Below are 18,884 nucleotides of genomic sequence, written 5' to 3'. Positions count from 1 at the left end.
GTTAATAATTTCTTGACTACAGTAGATCTTCATTCCAACCTAACCTAACCTTGTGAGTTGCATGGTTGCTCCGTACAGCTGTGTGATTCATACATCAGCACCTAAACAGTCTTTCATGGGCTGACTTTGTTTTTTTTAGTGAGACATAATTGAGATAACAGTAATCTGAGGATGCAGCCTCTTTGCACCTGCCACCTGGCAAATTAAAGAATAAAGAATTTGAGTTGAATAGATAAGTTCCTGGCTGTGCCTGGCACTGGATCCCTCAGAGAATGTTTCTTTCACTTTTTATTGTATCTACTCACCCAAGAAGCTGGTGGTGAAACCCACAGGTTTGGCTGACCCCTTCAGTGTTGGACTTGTCCATCTCTAAGAGAGTTAAAGAGAATAGACTTTGAAGATTTAGTTATTCATTTGAGAGAGAGAGCAAGAGTCCTTGCGTGTGTGTGACTGTGAACACATGTGAGTTGGGTGAGGGGCAGAAGGAGAGAGAATCCTCAAGCAGACTCCCGACTGAGCATGGAGCCTGATGCTGGGGCTCAATCCCAGGACTCTGAGATCAGGACCTGAGCCAAAATCAAGAGCTGCTTAATTGACTGAGCCACCCAGGTGTCCCCAAAATAATCTTTTATTTTATTTATTTATTTATTGAAAAGAGTTTATTTGTCTATTGGACAGACAGTAGGCAGAGAGGCAGGTGGTGGGAGGGGGGGAGGAAGCAGGCTCCCTGCTGATCAGAGAGCCCAATGTGGGGCTCAGTCCCAGGATCCTGAGATCACGACCTGAGCCAAAGGCAGAGATCCAACCTACTGAGCCACTCAGGTGCCCCCAAAATAGACTTTTTAAAGAGCGTTTTTTTGGTTCTCAGCAAAATTGAACAGAGGGTACAGACATTTCCTATAGACCTCTCTGTCTCCCCCGTACCCCCCTCCCCACCCCTGTGCACAGCCTCTCCATAACCAACATCTCCCAGCAAAGTGGTATATTAGTTACAAATGATGCATTTGCATTGACGCATCATTATCACCTAGAGCTCTAGGACCATCTTTCACTGCAGTTCTGCATGGTTTGCCCCTCATTTCCTTTTGGTCTTTGCTCAGATGTTAGAGTCTCTGATCACCCTATATAAAATTGCAACACCTTACCTTGGTTCCTTGCTGGCACTCTACACTTTCATTTTTCTCTATAGTACCTTTTAGTATTGAATATCTGTGTATTTTTCTTATGTGTCATCTTTGCTAAACTCCTATAGTTTGCAAGCTCAGTGATGGTAAATCTGTTTTCTTTACCCTTACTCTCTGTACATGGCTTAGAGTAGAGGCTCAGGAAACATTTTCTGGCTTAGTGACTTAAATGAACAAATAGGAGAACTCAGGAACATTCTCAAGGTCAATGTTCTCCATAACCCAACCTACTACCTCCTGCATGCCCTCTTGCTCTCCAGCAAGCCCTAGGGAGGGCACGTCTTGATTGGGAGGGTCGTGTGGGAGACTGCCATCAAGGACTCTTCAGTGTTGCAAAGAATAATGCTGAAATGACACACTGTTTTATTGGGCACCTGCTGTGTGCCCAGCCCTAGATGTCAAGAGAGAGAAAATGAGAGCCACAAAACAGGTGAAGGGAGAGAAAGGGAAGGAGGAGGGAGTAATGGTGGAAAAGGGAAGCAGGGAGGAGGGTAGAGAAAGAGGGGGAAGGGAAGTAAAAGTGTGTTGGAGAGAGGAAAAGTGAGAGAAAAGGGCGACGGAGGTGGTAGGGTTGGTGGGGGGAATGATTGGGATTTCAGATGGAGAATTTAGGAAACTTGCCTAAGCCCCTGTAGGGCTACTATAGCAGGGTGGAGGAGTGTGCTACTTCAAAGCATGTTTGACCCTGAAAAACTTAGAGCTCCACCGGTGGGAGTTTAATTAGAATATTTGTCGCATCCGTGTTGCATTCTTTCTTGGCGGGAGGAGACAGAGTGACAGTGATATCTACTGGTCCGGAAACACTGTGGTCAGCAATTTTAATTTCATGGAGGAGGAGATAAAAGACCTTATCAGGTGTCAGAGTAGAGCTGGACTATATGCAGTGTTTCAGCTGTAGCGGGAAGTGTAACAGTCTTTTAAACATAAGAGGCAGGCTAAAACTGTTACTGTTACGAAAACTGTGTGTTTTCATTTGTACCACATAGTTTGTTAAATCTGTACCAAGATCATTTGTAATAGATCCTTGGGCCTTAAGGATAGTTGAAAAATGGAAACTATTTAAAGCAAGTTAGGAGAAGTACGGTAAATTACAAATACATACAAGAAAGGGAAAAGGAAACAGCTGGTGATAGTGTTAACCATAGAGAGAAAGGTGGTTTCTAGAGATACACAGGACAGGACCTAGGCCGTCTGCCCAGGTTGTAGAACCTTTTCTTTTTTAAAAAAATATTTTATTTATTGGGGCGCCTGGGTGGCTCAGTGGGTTAAAGCCTCTGCCTTCAGCTTAGGTCATGATCCCAGGGTCCTGGGATCAAGACCTGCATCGTGCTCTCTGCTACAGCGGGGAGCCTGCTTCCCTCTCTCTCTCTCTACCTGCTTCTCTGCCTGCTTGTGATCTCTGTCAAATAAATAAATAAAATCTTTAAAAAAATATTTATTTGACAGAGAGATCATAAGTAGGCAGAGAGAGAGAGGGGGAAGCACGCTCTCTGCTGAGCAGAGAGCCCAATGCGGGGCTCGATCCCAGCACCCTGGGATCATGACCTGAGCTGAAGGCAGAGGCTTTAACCCACTGAGCCACCCAGGCACCCCTTGACTGGTACTCTTGAGAGAATGCTCAAAAATGTCTTTGGAGTTTAAGCACCTTTCAGAAGTGAAAGTCAATTCTTAAGTTTTGCCCTTATTTGGCCCACTTTTTAAACTTAGGTATTCTTAGGGCGCCTGGGTGGCTCAATGGGTTAAGACCTCTGCCTTCAGCTCAGGTCATGATCCCAGGGTCCTGGGATTGAGCCCCGCATCATCAGGCTCTCTGCTCAGCAGGGAGCCTGCTTCCCCCTCTCTCTTTGCCTGTCTCTCTGCCTACTTGTGATCTCTGTCTGTCAAATAAATAAATAAAATCCTTAAAAAAAAGAAAATTAGGTATTCTTATGTAAAAACCAACTGGCTGATTTCTTTGCATACTCTTACCTTTCTACCTTTTGATTCTAGGGAGGGTGCTCACACAACTTGTTACTCAGGCAAATTTCTTAAAACCAAGTTTCAGTTTTCCTATTTGTAAAATTACTTAATTGGTATATGGGGTATTAGCATCTACCTTGCAAGTTTAATGTTTACATGAAATGTCATTTAGAAAGGGCTCAACATAGTACTCGGCAAGAATAGACGCAGGGGGGGATGTTACTTCCTTTCTTCCTCATGATAAACTTGTGCACATTTCTTCTTGCTGAAAGGGCTTTGAGTAGCAGCATCAAAAGTAAAAGTACATTTGGCCTTTGGTATACGGTAACTAGTTTGTTCCTGCAACTTGAGGGTGGATGAAGAACCACTTTCTAGTTCCAGTGAGAACACTGAATTCTGATTTCAGTAAGATTTTCTTGCAAGTCATGTATACCTCTGAGTCGACTTATGGGCTAATATTCACAGGTTGCTTTTTCCCTTTCAGATGAGCAGACTTGTTATTTTGCACTGACGGGCAGCAATGGCGTTTACTGAAAGAGTCAAGAGCAGCAGCAGCAGGTAACGGTGAAATCTACGATTCAAAGATAGGACAATATTCAAGTTGATGATGTAGTTTTGAAAGCATAAGCTTGATCCTTTTCATTTTTACGGTGCAAGAAAATATGGTAAAATATTCGTTTTCTCTGCATGAAGCCAAACCTGTTAGACTGGCTCCATATTTTCTTTCAGTCTAGTACTTTCTGAGCCTCCTAACTCATGTCTTTAACATATGGCTGTTATAGTAGATCAGATTCTGTGTTTAAGATCTTGGTGGGAATTACACAGCTTTGAAGAAATGAGCCACCTGTTCATGAAATCCACCTTCTCCTGAGAGCTTTGGAGAAGGGAATGCTGTCAGTTTCGTTGTAGTACTTTCACATCTCTCCCTCTGAGGGTGCATATACAGTTAACTTGCTTCTTCGATCTCCTACATGATCAGGGTTGGCCAAGGGGAGCCTATTAACATTCTGAAGCGGTTGTTAAGAATAACTCATTTGCTATCCAGAGGGAATTCTTAGTCACTGATCAATTTTCATTTTTACTGTTAGATATTTAGAAACGTATTAATGTATGAGACATGTCGACTCAAGCTTACTCAATTAATATTTCTTCAGTAACAGTTGATGGTGCCTGTAATTCTGGAAGGTCCTGCGTGGATGCTTTCCTACTTCCCCTTTCTGGCTCATTTAGGAAACTCTTCCTCTATTCCAGGTGGCCCCGGGGGTACTGTTGTTAGACGTGGGGCACTGTCCTCCCCCACAGAGGAAGGCATGTGACCCAGGCTGCAGCAGCCCCCGTTCTGCTGGAGCTCTGGGACGCTGTTGTCAGCTGTCTTCAGGCTTGTTCGTGATGTTCGGCTACACATAAGTTTTACATTTTTATGCAGTTAAATGTCTTGTCCTTTATGGGTTCTGGTTTTGATTGTGCTGAGAAAGGTCTTTCCAGCTCCGAGATTGTGCAAATAACGTCATGTGATCTCTGCTGGCACTTGAATGCCTTCATTTTTTGCATTTAAATCAGAACTTGTGAGCCGGTGGCCTCTGGGACAGATCTGGTCACCAGATGGGTTTTGTTTGGCCCCTCACAGTGTTCCAAAAAAAAAAAGATCTGCCCATGTTTTTTACATAACCATCTAGACTTCCATCTTCTCTTCAGAAATTCAGGATTTAACAACACTGGGCTCCCACTGCTGCATAGCAGTGCTCGGATACCATTGAAGGGCTGCTGCTCTCTTCCTCAAGGCCAGAGCTTAGAGACTTCAGTTCAGAGCTTACCAAGTGGTATGACACCAGTGGGCTTCAGGTGTGCCCACCGAGTTCAGCCTCTCAGCCTGTGGGTCAGCCAGAACTCCAGAATTCCCACCTGCTCCCTCCTGCAGACATCTCTTTGTCAGGTATTTGTCAGAAAGACTTGATGTTTTTTAAAAAAAAAAAAAAAAAAAATAGTTCGCTACAGTTTCCACACTATTGGGCTCACCATTTACGTTACTGCTTGGCTCCCTTCATTTGTGACCATGTGAGATCTTAGACTTTTACATTTAAAAAAAAAATTTTTTTTTAGATTATTTATTTTTTTATTTGACAGACAGTGATCATAAGTAGGCAGAGAGAGAGGAGGCAGACAGAGGAAGAAGCAGGCTCCCTGCTGAGCAGAGAGCCCCAGGGGTGGGGGGGATTCGGGGCTCGATTCCAGGACTCCTGGGATCATGACCTGAGCTGAAGGCAGAGGCTTTAACCCACTGAGTGGCCAGGCACCCCTACATTTTAAAAATTTTTAATGAATTAATTTTTAAAGTTAGTTCACTATTTCATGTGGGGCTTGAACTTAACACCCTGAGATCAGGAGTCACATGCTGTACTGACTGAGACAGCCAAGGTGCCCCAGATCTTAGACTTTTTAATATTTTGATCTGTCTGTAATTAATTTTAATGTCAGTGTGTGCTATAAATTTCCATATTAGTAGGAAAATGAGAAGTCCAAGGGATGTTAGGGACTCATTTTTTATTTTTTAATTTTTATTTTTATTTCATACTATTTTAAAAAAATATTTATTTATTTGACACACAGAGAGAGGTCACAAGTAGGCAGAGACACAAGCTGAGAGAGAGGGGGAAACAGGCTCCCTGCTGAGCCGAGAGCCAGATGCTGAGCTTGATCCCAGGACCCTGAGATCAGGACCTGAGCTAAAGGCAAAAGCTTAACCTACTGAGCCACCCAGGTGCCCAATTTATTTAATGTCTTGTTTTATTGTATATTTTTTTTAAGATTATTTATTTATTTGACAGAGAGATCACAAGTAGGCAGAGAGGCAGGCAGAGGGAGAGGGAAGCAGGCTCCCTGCTGAGCAGAGAGCCTGGTATGGGGCTTGATCCCAGGACCGTGGGATCATGACCTGAGCTGAAGGCAGAGGCTTTAACCCACTGAGCCACCCAGACGCCCCTTATTTAATGTTTTAAAAGATGTATTTATTTGAGAAAGAGCACGCATGAACCCTGAGCTGGGGGAGGGGCAGAAGCAGAGGGAGAGAGGGAGTCTCAAGCAGATTCCTTGTTGAGAGGGGAGCCCAATACAGGGCTCAATCTCAAGACTCTGACATGATCTGAGCTTGAAATCAAGTCTGATGCTTAGCCAACTGAGCCACCCAGGTGCCCCAGGAGTCATTTTTTTTTTTTTTTTAAAGCAAAAGTCTAGCCAGTTGTTTCAAAATAATTTATTAAATCACCTATCTTCACCAATTTGAGTGGTGCATCTTAATTCCATCATGTTCTTGAGTCTTTTTTTTTTTTTTTTAAGATTTTATTTATTTATTTGACAGAGAGAGACACAGCAAGAGAGGGAACAGTAGCAGGGGGAGTCAGGGAGGGAGAAGCAGGCTTCCTGCCAAGCAGGGAGCCAGATGCCGAGCTCCATCTCAAGACCTTGGGATCATGACCTGAGCCAAAAGCAGACGCTTAACGAGTGAGCCACCCAGGCGCCCCATATTCTTGAGTCTTCTGTTGGACTCTTTTGTTCCATTGGTTGTTTCTTCTGGCAATGATGCCCTACTATTTCACTGTATTTCCATAGATCTTAATATTCAAGTACTTCTTTTCAGTACTTTACATTTTTAGAATTTTTATATTCACATCTGATTACATTTCCATGTTTCCTCTGAAGTCATTAGTCCTTTTCCAATTTATTTATTTATTTGATTTTTAAAATTAATTTTTAATTTTTTTTATCATTAGGCCTTTTCTAGAAAAATGTTGGCATTTTGACTCGGGTTCCTTTGAATTTCATCAATTAGGAAGACTTGAAGTCTATAGCATATTAAAATTGGGTCTTCCTACCAAGGAATCTAAGTATCAGAATGGTGAACTTTTAAGAGGATGAAGAAATTTTAAATTTCAACTGTAACATTTTTGTAGGCATATGATTTTTTAAAAATTTCTATGTAATTTTCTATATAATTTGCATCCTATATAATTTCTGGTAACATAATCAAGTATAATAAGCTATTATCAGTGGCAAGATTAAAAAGTATTTTGGGGGGCGCCTGGGTGGCTCAGTGGGTTAAGCCGCTGCCTTCGGCTCAGGTCATGATCTCAGGGTCCTGGGATCGAGTCCCGCATCGGGCTCTCTGCTCAGCGGGGAGCCTGCTTCCTCCTCTCTCTCTCTGCCTCTCTGCCTACTTGTGATCTCTCTCTGTCAAATAAATGAATAAAAATCTTAAAAAAAAAAAAAAAGTATTTTGGGGGGCTCCTGGGTGGCTCAGTGGGTTAAGCCGCTGCCTTCGGCTCAGGTCCTGATCCCAGGGTCCTGGGATTGAGCCCCACATCCGGGCTCTGTGCTCAGCGGGGAGCCTGCTTCCTCTCCTCTCTCTCTGCCTGCCTCTCTGTCTGCTTGTGATCTCTGTCTGTCAAATGAATAAATAAAATCTTTAAAAAAAAAAAAAAGTATTTTGGGGTGCCTGGGTTGTTCAGTCATTAAGCATCTGCCTTCGGTTCAGGTCATGATCCCAGGGTCCTGGGATCGAGTCCCACATTGGGCTCCCTGCTTGGTGGAAAGCCTGCTTCTCCCTTCCCCTCCTCCCAGGCTTGTGTTCCCTCTTTGGCTGTGTGTCTCTCTGTCAAATAAATGAAGTCTTTAAGAAAAACAAATAAATAAGAAAAGTATTTTGTATTATTTACATATGTTTGCTATTAATAATTATTAGGAAGGGTAAATAGCATTTATAGTAACATTCTGGCAGTTATAGAACCAGTTTTATTTTTTCAACTCATGGCCTCCCTGATGTGCTCCTTTTAGTTTTAATACCCAGGATAAGTGATAAAGCTAGGGGAAGTCCTCAGTAGAGCTCAATTTTTAATATATATCAATAGCTCACTGTTTAAATGTTTAATCATGACAGGTTAATTTTTCAGTAGTCCAGAGAAAAAGAAACCATCAAATTCATGAGGAACCAGTCCAAGGCTAGCTTTTAGTTGAAAGGAAACAGATGTGTATTGAGTATGCGACTCTAATTGTTCAAACTAAATAAAAGTCTGAGTGTGAGCCCTTACTTTGCTCAGGGCTATCACAAGTTATAAGCGTGGGCAGAATATTAATGTCATGTGTAAAGATAATATTGTTTTGGTCCGATAAAATAATAGGCTTATTCTCTGATTTACGGATTTATCAATGTAAGACACTAGTGAATCTCACCTCACTTATATTTACCCCCACCTTCCTTTTCCTCCCCTTTCTTTTTGTTCTTTCTAAAAATTGTTATTGGTGAATAACAAAACTGAATAGGGCAGACATTATTAGTACAGTTCAGTGCGTTTTCACAAAGTGAACACACTTGTGTAGCCCATCAAGTGACAATACCAGCTTTCCAGAAGCCTCCTCTTGTCCCCTCACAGCTACTAACTCCCTCAAAGGCTGCCACAATTCTGACTTTAACAGCTTGAATTTGTTTTGTTTGCTTTCAAATTTTATTTAAATTTAATCATATCATATACTTTTTATGTTTTCTATTCGGTTGTGATGTTTGTTATTTTTATCCTATTTCATAAATTTAAGTATCTTTAACTTTTTTTTAAATATCTCAGTGTATTTTATTTTTTTTAAAGGTTTTATTTATTTATTTGCTAGACAGAGATCACAAGTAGAGAGGCAGGCAGAGAGAGGAGGAAGCAGACTCCCTGCTGAGCAGAGAGTGCAATGAGGGGGGGCGCTCCATCCCAGCACCCTGGGATCATGACCTGAGCAGAAGGCAGAGGTTTTAACCCACTGAGCCACCCAGGTGCCCCATCTCAGTGTATTTTATAATAAACTACTATGTTAGGTATATTTTATATAGTCTGTAGTAAATATTTTTATTTCTTTCTTTTGTACTTTCCACAGGCTCATATGATAATATAATTATATTATATTATACTCTTACTTCCTTACTCTTTACTTACACTTTCTTCCTTCCTCTTCCACCCTCCAACTCTTAGCTCTGCTTTTAGTTTTAAATAGTCCACATTGACAGCACATTTCATTTTATAATTGTACCTTAAGAGCTTTGCCTCTAAATTGATAACAGAAGTTTGAAAAATCAGTAGCCCTATTTAGTTATTTTCACCAGGAAGCAAAATAGGGTTTAGGGTTTCATTTAGTATTTCATATAGGGTCATATTTCATATGGCCTCAAAGTTATCACAGGTACCACTGGAAAGAGAAGGTTCACTTTGGTCAGGACAGATCAGTTCTTTAGCTGAGTAAATTGTTCAGATTCATGCCACATTTTAAACTGCTTCATCTTTGAATGGTGTTTTCATTTTTCCTGGAGTTTTTAGTTACTTTTCTTTTTCCTTATTGAGAGAACATGGCTTCTTGCCATTTCACCAGTCTGTTTCCCTTCTTACCCTTATTACTCTTACTTATTGATTGGAATGTCTCATTTCCTTCTTGGAATCCTCAAACTAAAGTTAATTTTTACAAAGTGCCTACTAAATTACATTCTTCTGAAACTGGGCCCAGGTAAGTGAAGCCAGAGAGTAGAACTGCGATATATTTTGGGAAAATGTTACTTGGTGATGGGTGGAAAACGTGAAGATAGAACAGAAGAATGAAAGTAATTTTATTTCAGGCTCCACCACCAGATTTGTGGGACACGTTTTTAGTGTTTTCTGCCATTAAGAGCAGGTACTTTGTATACATATTTTAGGAAATCTGCTGAGATACGGTTTTCAGTATTTGGGAAGATTTGAAAGATTGAATTTTGTGAGTGCTGAGTTGTATTATAGTACTGTGCTGTTGGAAGCTTTCCTTCCCCAGGAGAGTCAGAAATAATGTTTAACTCTGCTGATTGAGAAGAGTCCTCAATTAGGAAGGAAGCTACAAGGTGTTAAGCCGATTAACACCTATTATATGGACAGATTTTCTTTGTGTGAGTAAATCAGGGGCCCAACTTCCAGATGCTTACTAGAGAGATTAATGGCTGTTTGCAGTGTTTTCCTGGAACAGTGATTGGCCTGGGCATTGTAAATAATCCACACCTGGATTGTGAACTGGGGAACCAGGAAGGTTTCCTGTGTTTGCCAAGCAAGTCGTTTAAGGCCTGATTTACAAGTGCGGTAGTGTTTCTTCTGTAGAACTCCTACTGCATCCCTTTATTTTAGAAAATGGTTCCTAATCATTAAGTTTGTGACATTGTCAGAAGTAGTATTGAAGATGAGTCCCGCAGTTTGAGGGGTTTAGAAGAGTTTGGCTTCAGGCTTATCCCAGACCTGAGGAAATCTTTTTCAGAAATACTTATCTCCCAAAGGGACGGTTAAATTTGGGGGGAGGGAGGCTAAACTGTCGAAATACTGCATAATTTCCTCCAGTAAAATCCAGTTGAGCTAGTATTACATCTGTGATAGGGCAAGTGGGAGTGTGGGACCCTGCGGTGGGATAGCTATTTTTAGATCTGTGGCACCTTGGTTACTAGGGCAAATCGCTCAACTTCTAAAGCCTCGTTAAAATGGGGATAAGAAAAAAAATGGGCATAAGAAGAAGAATGTGTGTAAAGTGCTTATCAGAGGACCTCCTGCAATGTAAATCCTCAGTGAATTATTAATGCCACCACTTCGGCGATGACGGTAGAATGGTGGATTTCAAGGGAGTCAGAAGCTTCCTTAATTCTGAGGGAAAAGGCTTTACTCTTTGGATAGAAGAGATTGTTTTGTTTTTGAGCTACTCCAGGAATAGCATTTGTACAAAGAAGAATCATAGAGGAAACAGACCTTTAAGAACAAAACACAGAGTGTGTTTATTTGCAGAGCATGCGGATACAGTTAAAAGTTTTACTGTGGTCTATTTCACATTTAATACTGGCTGCGGGATTGTCCTAAATCACACACACAGTATAAGAAAACACTGCTGCGTGGTATTTTCTTTTCTCCAAGTAGCATCGTCTTTATATATTAAAGAAACAAAAACAAACAAACGCTTTATGGAGGTACAATTTACATGCCATCTTAAGTATGCAATTTAATGATTTTTAGTAAATTTGCTGAGTTGTGCAGCCATTTCTACAGTCCATTTTCAGAATTGCACTCCCAGTAGATGCAGCTGCCTGCTTCCTACCCCAACCCCAGGCAGCTATTAATCTACTTAATCGTTTTGCCTGTTCTGAACATTACCTATAAATGCAATCGTATAATTCGGGTTTGTGTGTGTATGCGTGTGTGAGACTGGCTACTTTGACTTAGAATAAAGTTTTCATGACTCATCCATGTTGTGTAGTATGTGTCAATATTTCATTCTTTTTTGTTTGCCAAATAATCCGTTGTATGGCTGTACCAATGTTTTATTTACTCTTCACCAATTGATGAACATTTGGGTTGTATCCACTTTTTGGCTCTTATGAATAATGTTGCACATATGTTTTCATTTCTTTTGGATAGATATAGAAGTGGGATTGCTTTCTTGTAAGGTAGAGTCATGTTTAGAGTCACCTTTATTTTTAAATTTTTGAAGATTTTATTTGAGAGAAAGTAAGCACGAAAGAGGGGAGGGGAGGGAGAGGAGGAGCCAGGAGCAGACACCCTGAGGAGTGGTGGGGCAGTGAGCAGGGGAGCCCAATGCAGAACTCCACTCTGGGACTCCTGGATCATGACCCCAGCGGAAGGCAGACACTTCACCAGCTGAACCACTTAGGCTCCCTAGAGTCCTCTTTAGATTATTCTGGGTTCCGGTTCACTGTGCTGTGGGTCAGTTTCAGATTCATTTGCATGTGGTTTTTCTCTTTGCCTTCAGCCCTGAACTGTGCTAATGCTGAGAGCTGGAAGAGAATGGATTAATATTGTTCACTGCCTTCTAATGGATACTAGTCCAAGTAGTTGACATGATACTATTCTAGGTGATACTTTGGTCTGTGGTGATAGATAAGGTGCACATTGAGTTAAACTGTTCAGGATTACACCATCTTTTTTTTTTTTTTTTTTTTAAAGATTTTATTTATTTATTCGACAGACAGAGATCACAAGTAGGCAGAGAGAAAGGGAAGCAGGCTCCCCGCCAAGCAGAGAGCCCGACGATGCGGGGCTTGATCCCAGGACCCCGGGACTCCCGGACCATGACCTGAGCGGAAGGCAGAGGATTCAACCCACTGGCTACCCAGATGCCCTGGATTACACCATCTTTATAGGGATCCTAAGTTTATGGTATCTTGATTTGCAGAAGAATCTTTTCCTTCTTTCTGGGAGGCTTCAATGATGATAATCCTTTTTTTCCCGGTAGCTGTAATAGCCTCTTTAAGAATCTGTGGAACAGGGCTAGGAAGAAGAGAATTTTTGTTCCAGGTTCCTGTGGTTTCTAGAAGCCTGGAGGACATTATTTCGGAATCAGAGTCTTGTTTTCTGTAGCTCATGATAACCCTGTAAAGTGGTCAGATTAGATGGTAATCGGCCTCTGTGTACTGGAGAGGAAGCAAAGGCCTGGAGAAGTTAATAGCTGAACTTGTGAATCAGACTACGGGAAATGCTGGGGGGCAAGTAGTTTGTTTGGGTTGTGAAATTCTTAAATTACTACACAGAATAACTTTTAACATGTGAGGGACTGTGCAGTTGCATTTCGGCTCTTGACCAACAAGTTCGGATGTCTTCATCAGACGATGCCTTTTTTATAAACTGCAATGCACGCTGCCACCATTTTTGTTGCTAAAGTTGTAGATGCTGGATTATGTATGTTAATGTAAGTAAGATGTTCATAGATATAAGGAGAACCTGTCTTATTAAAGCTTCCAGAAGCATGAGGTCATCCGGGACTTCGTGTTAAGAAGAGAGAGTTTAAAGGCAGGGAGGAAAAGAAATCTTGTGCATTGAAGCAGCAATAAAGAAATAATATTGGTTCTGTTTGGCCTTGGTAATCTAATTTAGTATGGACTTAATCATAGTTCTTGCCTACTCTCTCCTTTTCTCTCCTTCGCTTTAAAAGAAAATTGTCAAATAAAAATTTAAAGACATTTTTTCATAGAAGTATTCAGACATTACTTTTTAAAATTTATTTATTTATTTGATAGAGAGAGACAGCAAGAGAAGGAACTAAAGCAGGGGGAGTGGGAGAGAGAACAGGCTTCCTGCCAAGAGGGAGCCTGATATGGGGCTCCATCCCTGGACCCTAGGATCATGAGCTGAAGGCAGACACTTAACGACTGAGCTGAGCCACTGAGCTGAGCCACCCAGGCGTCCCTATTCAGACGTTAACCTTTTCGCATATGTAACATTTCTCAGTATTTTGTTACACTTGAGAAATCTATCCTTTGTCTTTTTTTAATTTTTCTTCTTTGCTGAAGTAGTTTTAAAGTAAATCTCAGGCATCTGTTTTTTTGTTTATGTTTTTGGGTTTTTTTAATCCAGAAAATCTATTTTATTGCTGTGATCCCTTTGGGTAATCAACACACAACACTAAAATGATTGCTGAGGATAATCATCTACTTTTATTTTTGTCACAAACAGTATCTTTTTTTAAAAAAATTATTTTTATTAACATAATATATTATTTGCCCCAGGGGTACAGGTCTGTGAATCATCAGGCTTAGACATTTCACAGCACTCAGCATAGTACAGACGTTCCCCAATGTCCATAACTCAACCACCCTCTCCCTATTGTCCCACCCCCAGCAACCCTCAGTTTGTTTCCTGAGATTAAGAGTCTCTTATGGTTTGTGTCCCTCCTGATCCTATCCTGTTTCATTTTTTTCTTCCCTACGCCTCACAACCCCCTGCCCTGTCTCAAATTCCTTGTATCAGAGAAATCATATAATTGTCTTTCTCTGATTGACTTTGCTAAGCATAATACCCTCTAGTTCCATCCACATTGTTGCAAATGGCAAGATTTCATTTCTTTTGATGGTTGTATAGTATTCCATTGTGTATATACAACAAATCTTCTTTATCCATTCATCTGTTGATGGACATCTAGGTTCTTTCCATAGTTTGGCTATCGTGGACATTGCTGCTATAAACATTTGGGTGCATATGCCCCTTCGGATCACTACGTTTGTATCTTTAGGGTAAATACCCAGTAGTACAATTTCTGGGTCATAGGGCAGTTCTATTTTCAACTTTTTGAGGAACCTCCATGCTGTTTTCCAGAGTGGTTGCACCAGCTTGCATTCCCACCAACAGTGTAGGAGGGTTCCCCTTTCTCCGCATCCTCGCCAGCATCTGTCATTTCCTGACTTGTTAATTTCAGCCATTCTGACTGGTGTGAAGTGGTATCTCATTGTGGTTTTGATTTGTATTTTCCTGATGCCGAGTGATGTGGAGCACTGTTTCATGTGCCTCTTGGCCATCTGGATGTCTTCTTTGCAGAAATGTCTGTTCATGTCTTCTGTCCATTTCTTGATTGGGTTATTTGTTCTTTGTGTGTTGAGTTTGATAAGTTCTTTATAGATTTTGGATACTAGTCCTTTATCTGATATGTCGTTTGCAAATATCTTCTCTTATTCTCTTGGTTGTCTTTGGGTTTTGTTTGACTGTTTTCTTTGCTGTGCAAAGCTTTTGATCTTGATGAAGTCCCCATAGTTCATTTTTGCCCTTGTTTCTCTTGCCTTTGCCGATGTTTCTAGGAAGAAGTTTCTGTGGCTGAAATGGAAGAGGTTGCTGCCTGTGTTCTCCTTAAGGGTTTTGATGGATTCCCGTCTCACATTGAGGTCTTTCATCCATTTGGAGTCTATTTTTGTGTGTGGTGTAAGGAAATGGTCCAGTTTCATTCTTCTGCATGTGGCTGTCCAATTTTCCCAACACCATTTGTTGAAGAAACTGTCTTTTTTCCATTGGACATTCTTTCCTGCTTTGTCAAAGACGTGTTGATATAGAGTTGAGGGTCTATTTCTGGGCTCTCTATTCTGTTCCGTTGATCTGTGTGTCTGTTTTTGTGGCAGTACCATGCTTTCTTGATGATGACAGCTTTGTAATAGAGCTTGAAGTCTGCAATGGTGGGGAAGAGGGTGGGAGGGGACGGACTGCTTGTAGAATTGAGTTGACTGTATGTCCTACTTTGTGGATTTATCTGTTTGTTAACTCTTAACGTTTTTAACTTGTTCCTGTGTGTCAGTGGTTCTCAAACAGGAATAATTCTCCCCCTACCCAGGGTTGGGGGGACATTTGACAACATCTGAAGAGATTTTTAGTTGTCAGAATCCAGTGGGTCCAGACAGGAGTGCTGCTAAATATCCTGCAGAGCACAGGATGGCCCGCAGTACAAGGAATTTTCTGGCTCCAAATGTCAGCATTGCTGAGGTTGACAATCCCTGTGGTTCTATCCTGGGTATTTCCTGTAGAATGGAAGTTAGCTGTAAAGCTCAGTTAGAGTCAAGATAAGGCTTTTGCTAAAAATAGTTGAATAGTGCAACAGTGCTGGTGTTGTTCTGTGTTTTGATCTGGGTGCTGGTTACAAGAGTATGTTTCTGTGAAATGCATTTGTGAACTGTGCACTTTTAAAATATTGAAATATAATTAACGTGCAGTGTTACTAGTTTGAGGTGTACAATATAATGACTCAACAATTCTGTACATTACCCAGTGCTCATCACAGAACTCTACTCTTCATCCCCTTTATCTAGTTCACCCCTCCCCCACTTCACCTCCCCTCTGGCAACCCCGGGTTTGTTCTCTGTGTTTAAGAGTCTAGGTTTTAGAGGTGCCTGGGATCCAGCTTCGCTTGGGGCTCCCTGCTCCGCGGGAAGCCTGTTTTCTCTCTCTCTCCCACTGCCCCTGCTTGTGTTCCCTCTCTTGCTGTGTCTCTCTGTCAAATAATTAATTAAAATCTTAAAAAAAAAAAGAGTCTGGGTTTTCTTTGCCTCTTTTATTCTTTGTTCATTTGTTTTGTTTCTTAAATTCCACATGAGTGAAATCCTACAGTATTTGTCTTTCTCTGACAGACTTCACTCAGCATTAGGTCCCTAGATCCATCCATGTTGCAAATGACAGCAGGAGCTGTATACATTTTAAATGTATGTTATATTCTAATTTTTAAGGTTTACTTGACAAATCCTTACTAGTCATGCTGTGTATTTTTGACTACGCTGTTGGATACTTAGATATGTTAAGAAATCTTTAAATCCTCTTCCCTTTTAAACCTCCTTAATACTCCATTCCATTTACTGCCAGAGAATGAGAAAGATGGCTTAAAACAGATGCCTCGTGACCCAGTTACTGGGATGGTCGAATGTCTGTTATGGCCAAGCCAGGTATTTCTCTCATTCTGGAGCATTGCCCTGAGGGAGAGAACACCTTTAAAAAATGGGTTAAGCTAAGTCACTCGGCCTTTGTCTGAAAGCTTAAAGGAGAGAGAGAAAGTCCCTCCAAAGGGGATGGTTTCAAGAGAGAAGGTCGCCTTTTGTGTGGAATTCGGGAAAGGGGCATTTGGGGCCGAACGAACCAGCAAAGGTTGGGAATGCATTAGGGATGTGCTGGGAATCCTTTCCAGAAAGTCGTCTTAAAGCCAGCTTCTCTTCCCCCATCTCTGATAAATCATTGGAGGGAAAGGCAATGAATTTTTTCTGACAGTTGGTTCTTGGCGGGGCAGGGGCTTCGTTTGCAAATGAAAGGAGTGCTGTTGGAGTAGTTGAAATCACAATGGGCCTTGACTCTTTTCACATCAAAGTGTAAGAGAATCTCCAGGGGTGATAAATGGGGACTGCTGGACTCATTACTTGTAAACAAAGCTGAGGGGTGACCTTTCCCATTTTTTTTTTTTAATTAAAAGAAAACAGGGTTTCCTAGTGCCGAGTGTGGGGTTGCTCCTCATTGGAATTCTGACTGCTCACACTGAAGAAGATTTCTGATAAGGTCGTGAGGAGGCTGCGGAGGTTACTCTGGGTTGGCTGTGACTCTCAAATAGGGGATAAGTGTGCCTAGTCCAGGATGGCCTCGTGGGTCCTCCTCCAAGATGGAGATCTGAGAGCACTGGGTTGGAAGATGTGCTTGTTGCCCTAAGGGGACCAAGGCAGATTTCTTGACCTCTGTACCTCCGAGGTGGTTAAGGGCTTAGACACTTCCTCTGCTCCTTTCCCCACCCAACCTCAAGGAAAAAACTCCCTGAGTCCCGTGTGGCGCAGAAAGAGGCCAGTTTTCAAGTGAATCCTCAGTACTTTGTAAAGAAGTCCAAAGGCTGTTGTTTTCAATTTTACTTTTAAAGGTGAAAGTTCTGTTCCTTTTTCATTTGTGTAGTGCAGGGCTTTGCATGCAGTGGAAGCCTTTCACCGAAATGATGGTATTTGAACACTTCATATTCAGTGTTTCTGTTGAAAGCGATGCTGTTATGAACACTAATAATCTAGCATTTTATAGAACCAAAGCCCAAATAAATACTAATAAATCCAGCCCTGCAGAGTTGAAGGTCCACCTTTGGTAAACTCCCTCTCTTGTGTACCCAACTCCCCATCAAGCTTATCTCTTGCCGGGTTTTCACCTGGCTCCTTTGTTAGTTAGTCTAAGCTCCAACCAGATGTTAAATTGAAGGTCAGAGACTGCCCTTTGTAACTCCAGTGGAACTTGTAAGGCGCCGGGCACCCAGGACTTCTAATGTGTTTACTGACGTTCCAGATGTTTGGTAATCGCCTTCTGAGTGTATCTTCCAAACAAGTGGTACGACTTGAGAAAGGAACAGAGGTCACAGCTGGAGGGGAGCACGCAGGTCCCTGGACGCTGGGTAGAGAAGCAATCCTCCAGCCGGGCTTATTCAACCAGAGAGAAGAGTATTGGAGGTGACCATAATCTGATACCCGAATGCTGAGTCTGTGGGAGACGCCTCTCTTAGCATTGCCTTTGTGAGCTCAGATGCCAATAATGGCTAAGGTTTGAGGAGCACAGAGACCAGAATTTGTGCTAATATGTCTTTATTTGATAGGCATGATTTCATTTTAATCTTGGTTTCCTGTGAGGGTGTATTTTACAGATGAAAAAAGGCAAGGAGACTCACTGACTGGGTGGTGGTTGATACTCAGGCTACCTTCCTTTTATCACCAGACCCTGTGCCCTTAACCCCCTGGTCCATGTTGTTTTGGCAAAAGCTTGTGGCAGGGAAGCACGTTCTGAGCTCTGATTTGAAACTGCGGCTTGGGCCAGAGACCTTCTGGAGCAGACGGTTGCTTTTCTGACACCATGAAGGAGTATTACATCAAAGGCTGCTCCTGGGACAGTGTGTCGACCTGGCTTCGCTAGTTACAGAAACATGCATCCAGAGCTGATTTCTTAACATTGAAGTGTAGACGGTGGAGAAGGGACAAGAAAGAAGGTGTGGTGTTGGGGTGACTGATGAGCCAACGGCAGGAAAAAGATGAATTGAGGGACAGAGGTGGTGCCCAGCCTAGGACAAGTTTGGATCTCCCTCGCTTGCCTCTAGTGAAGCTGCTGCTGCCCTCCCGGTGAGATGGTGTGTGCTGTCTTGGAGGGCACCTCGAGGTCTCTAGGGCATGGCACAGATGTCAGGTGGTGGCCTGGTAATAAATCAACATCTCAACGGTTAAAAGTTGTAGCAGTTCTCATTTCAGATTATCTTTTCAACATCCGGTGAGACTTAGTTTCCTCCAGTGTGCGCGTGATGACTGAGATAGGGAGCTGTCCTTAAGAATGGAGGTGTTGATTCGACAAAATATTTCATAAATGAGAGCTGAGACTATAGCTTGTCTAAGAATTATGTTGAAAAATATGTACTAGCTTGCAAAAAAGAAACAAAAACAAAAGACTTGAGAGCATAGGC

At 41.9% G+C, this 18,884-nt stretch overlaps 1 protein-coding gene across 2 annotated transcripts in view; it reads left to right on the top strand.

Annotated features, from left to right (window-relative positions):
• AFF1 (AF4/FMR2 family member 1) overlaps nt 1-18,884 on the top strand; it is a 201,114-nt gene that overhangs the window by 11,014 nt on the left and 171,216 nt on the right. For both annotated transcript variants that reach the window (XM_044224572.1, XM_044224571.1), the window contains exon 2: nt 3,628-3,701. In XM_044224572.1, the coding sequence (XP_044080507.1) occupies nt 3,664-3,701 (38 nt within the window). In that variant the 5' untranslated portion in view covers nt 3,628-3,663. The remainder of the gene's footprint in view (nt 1-3,627; nt 3,702-18,884) is intronic.

This window comes from Neovison vison, chromosome 11 (genome assembly GCF_020171115.1).
Source record: "Neovison vison isolate M4711 chromosome 11, ASM_NN_V1, whole genome shotgun sequence".
Lineage (NCBI taxonomy): Eukaryota > Metazoa > Chordata > Mammalia > Carnivora > Mustelidae > Neogale > Neogale vison.
Note: the sequence above shows the minus strand (reverse complement) of the source record. Positions and strands in the feature narration are given on the sequence as shown.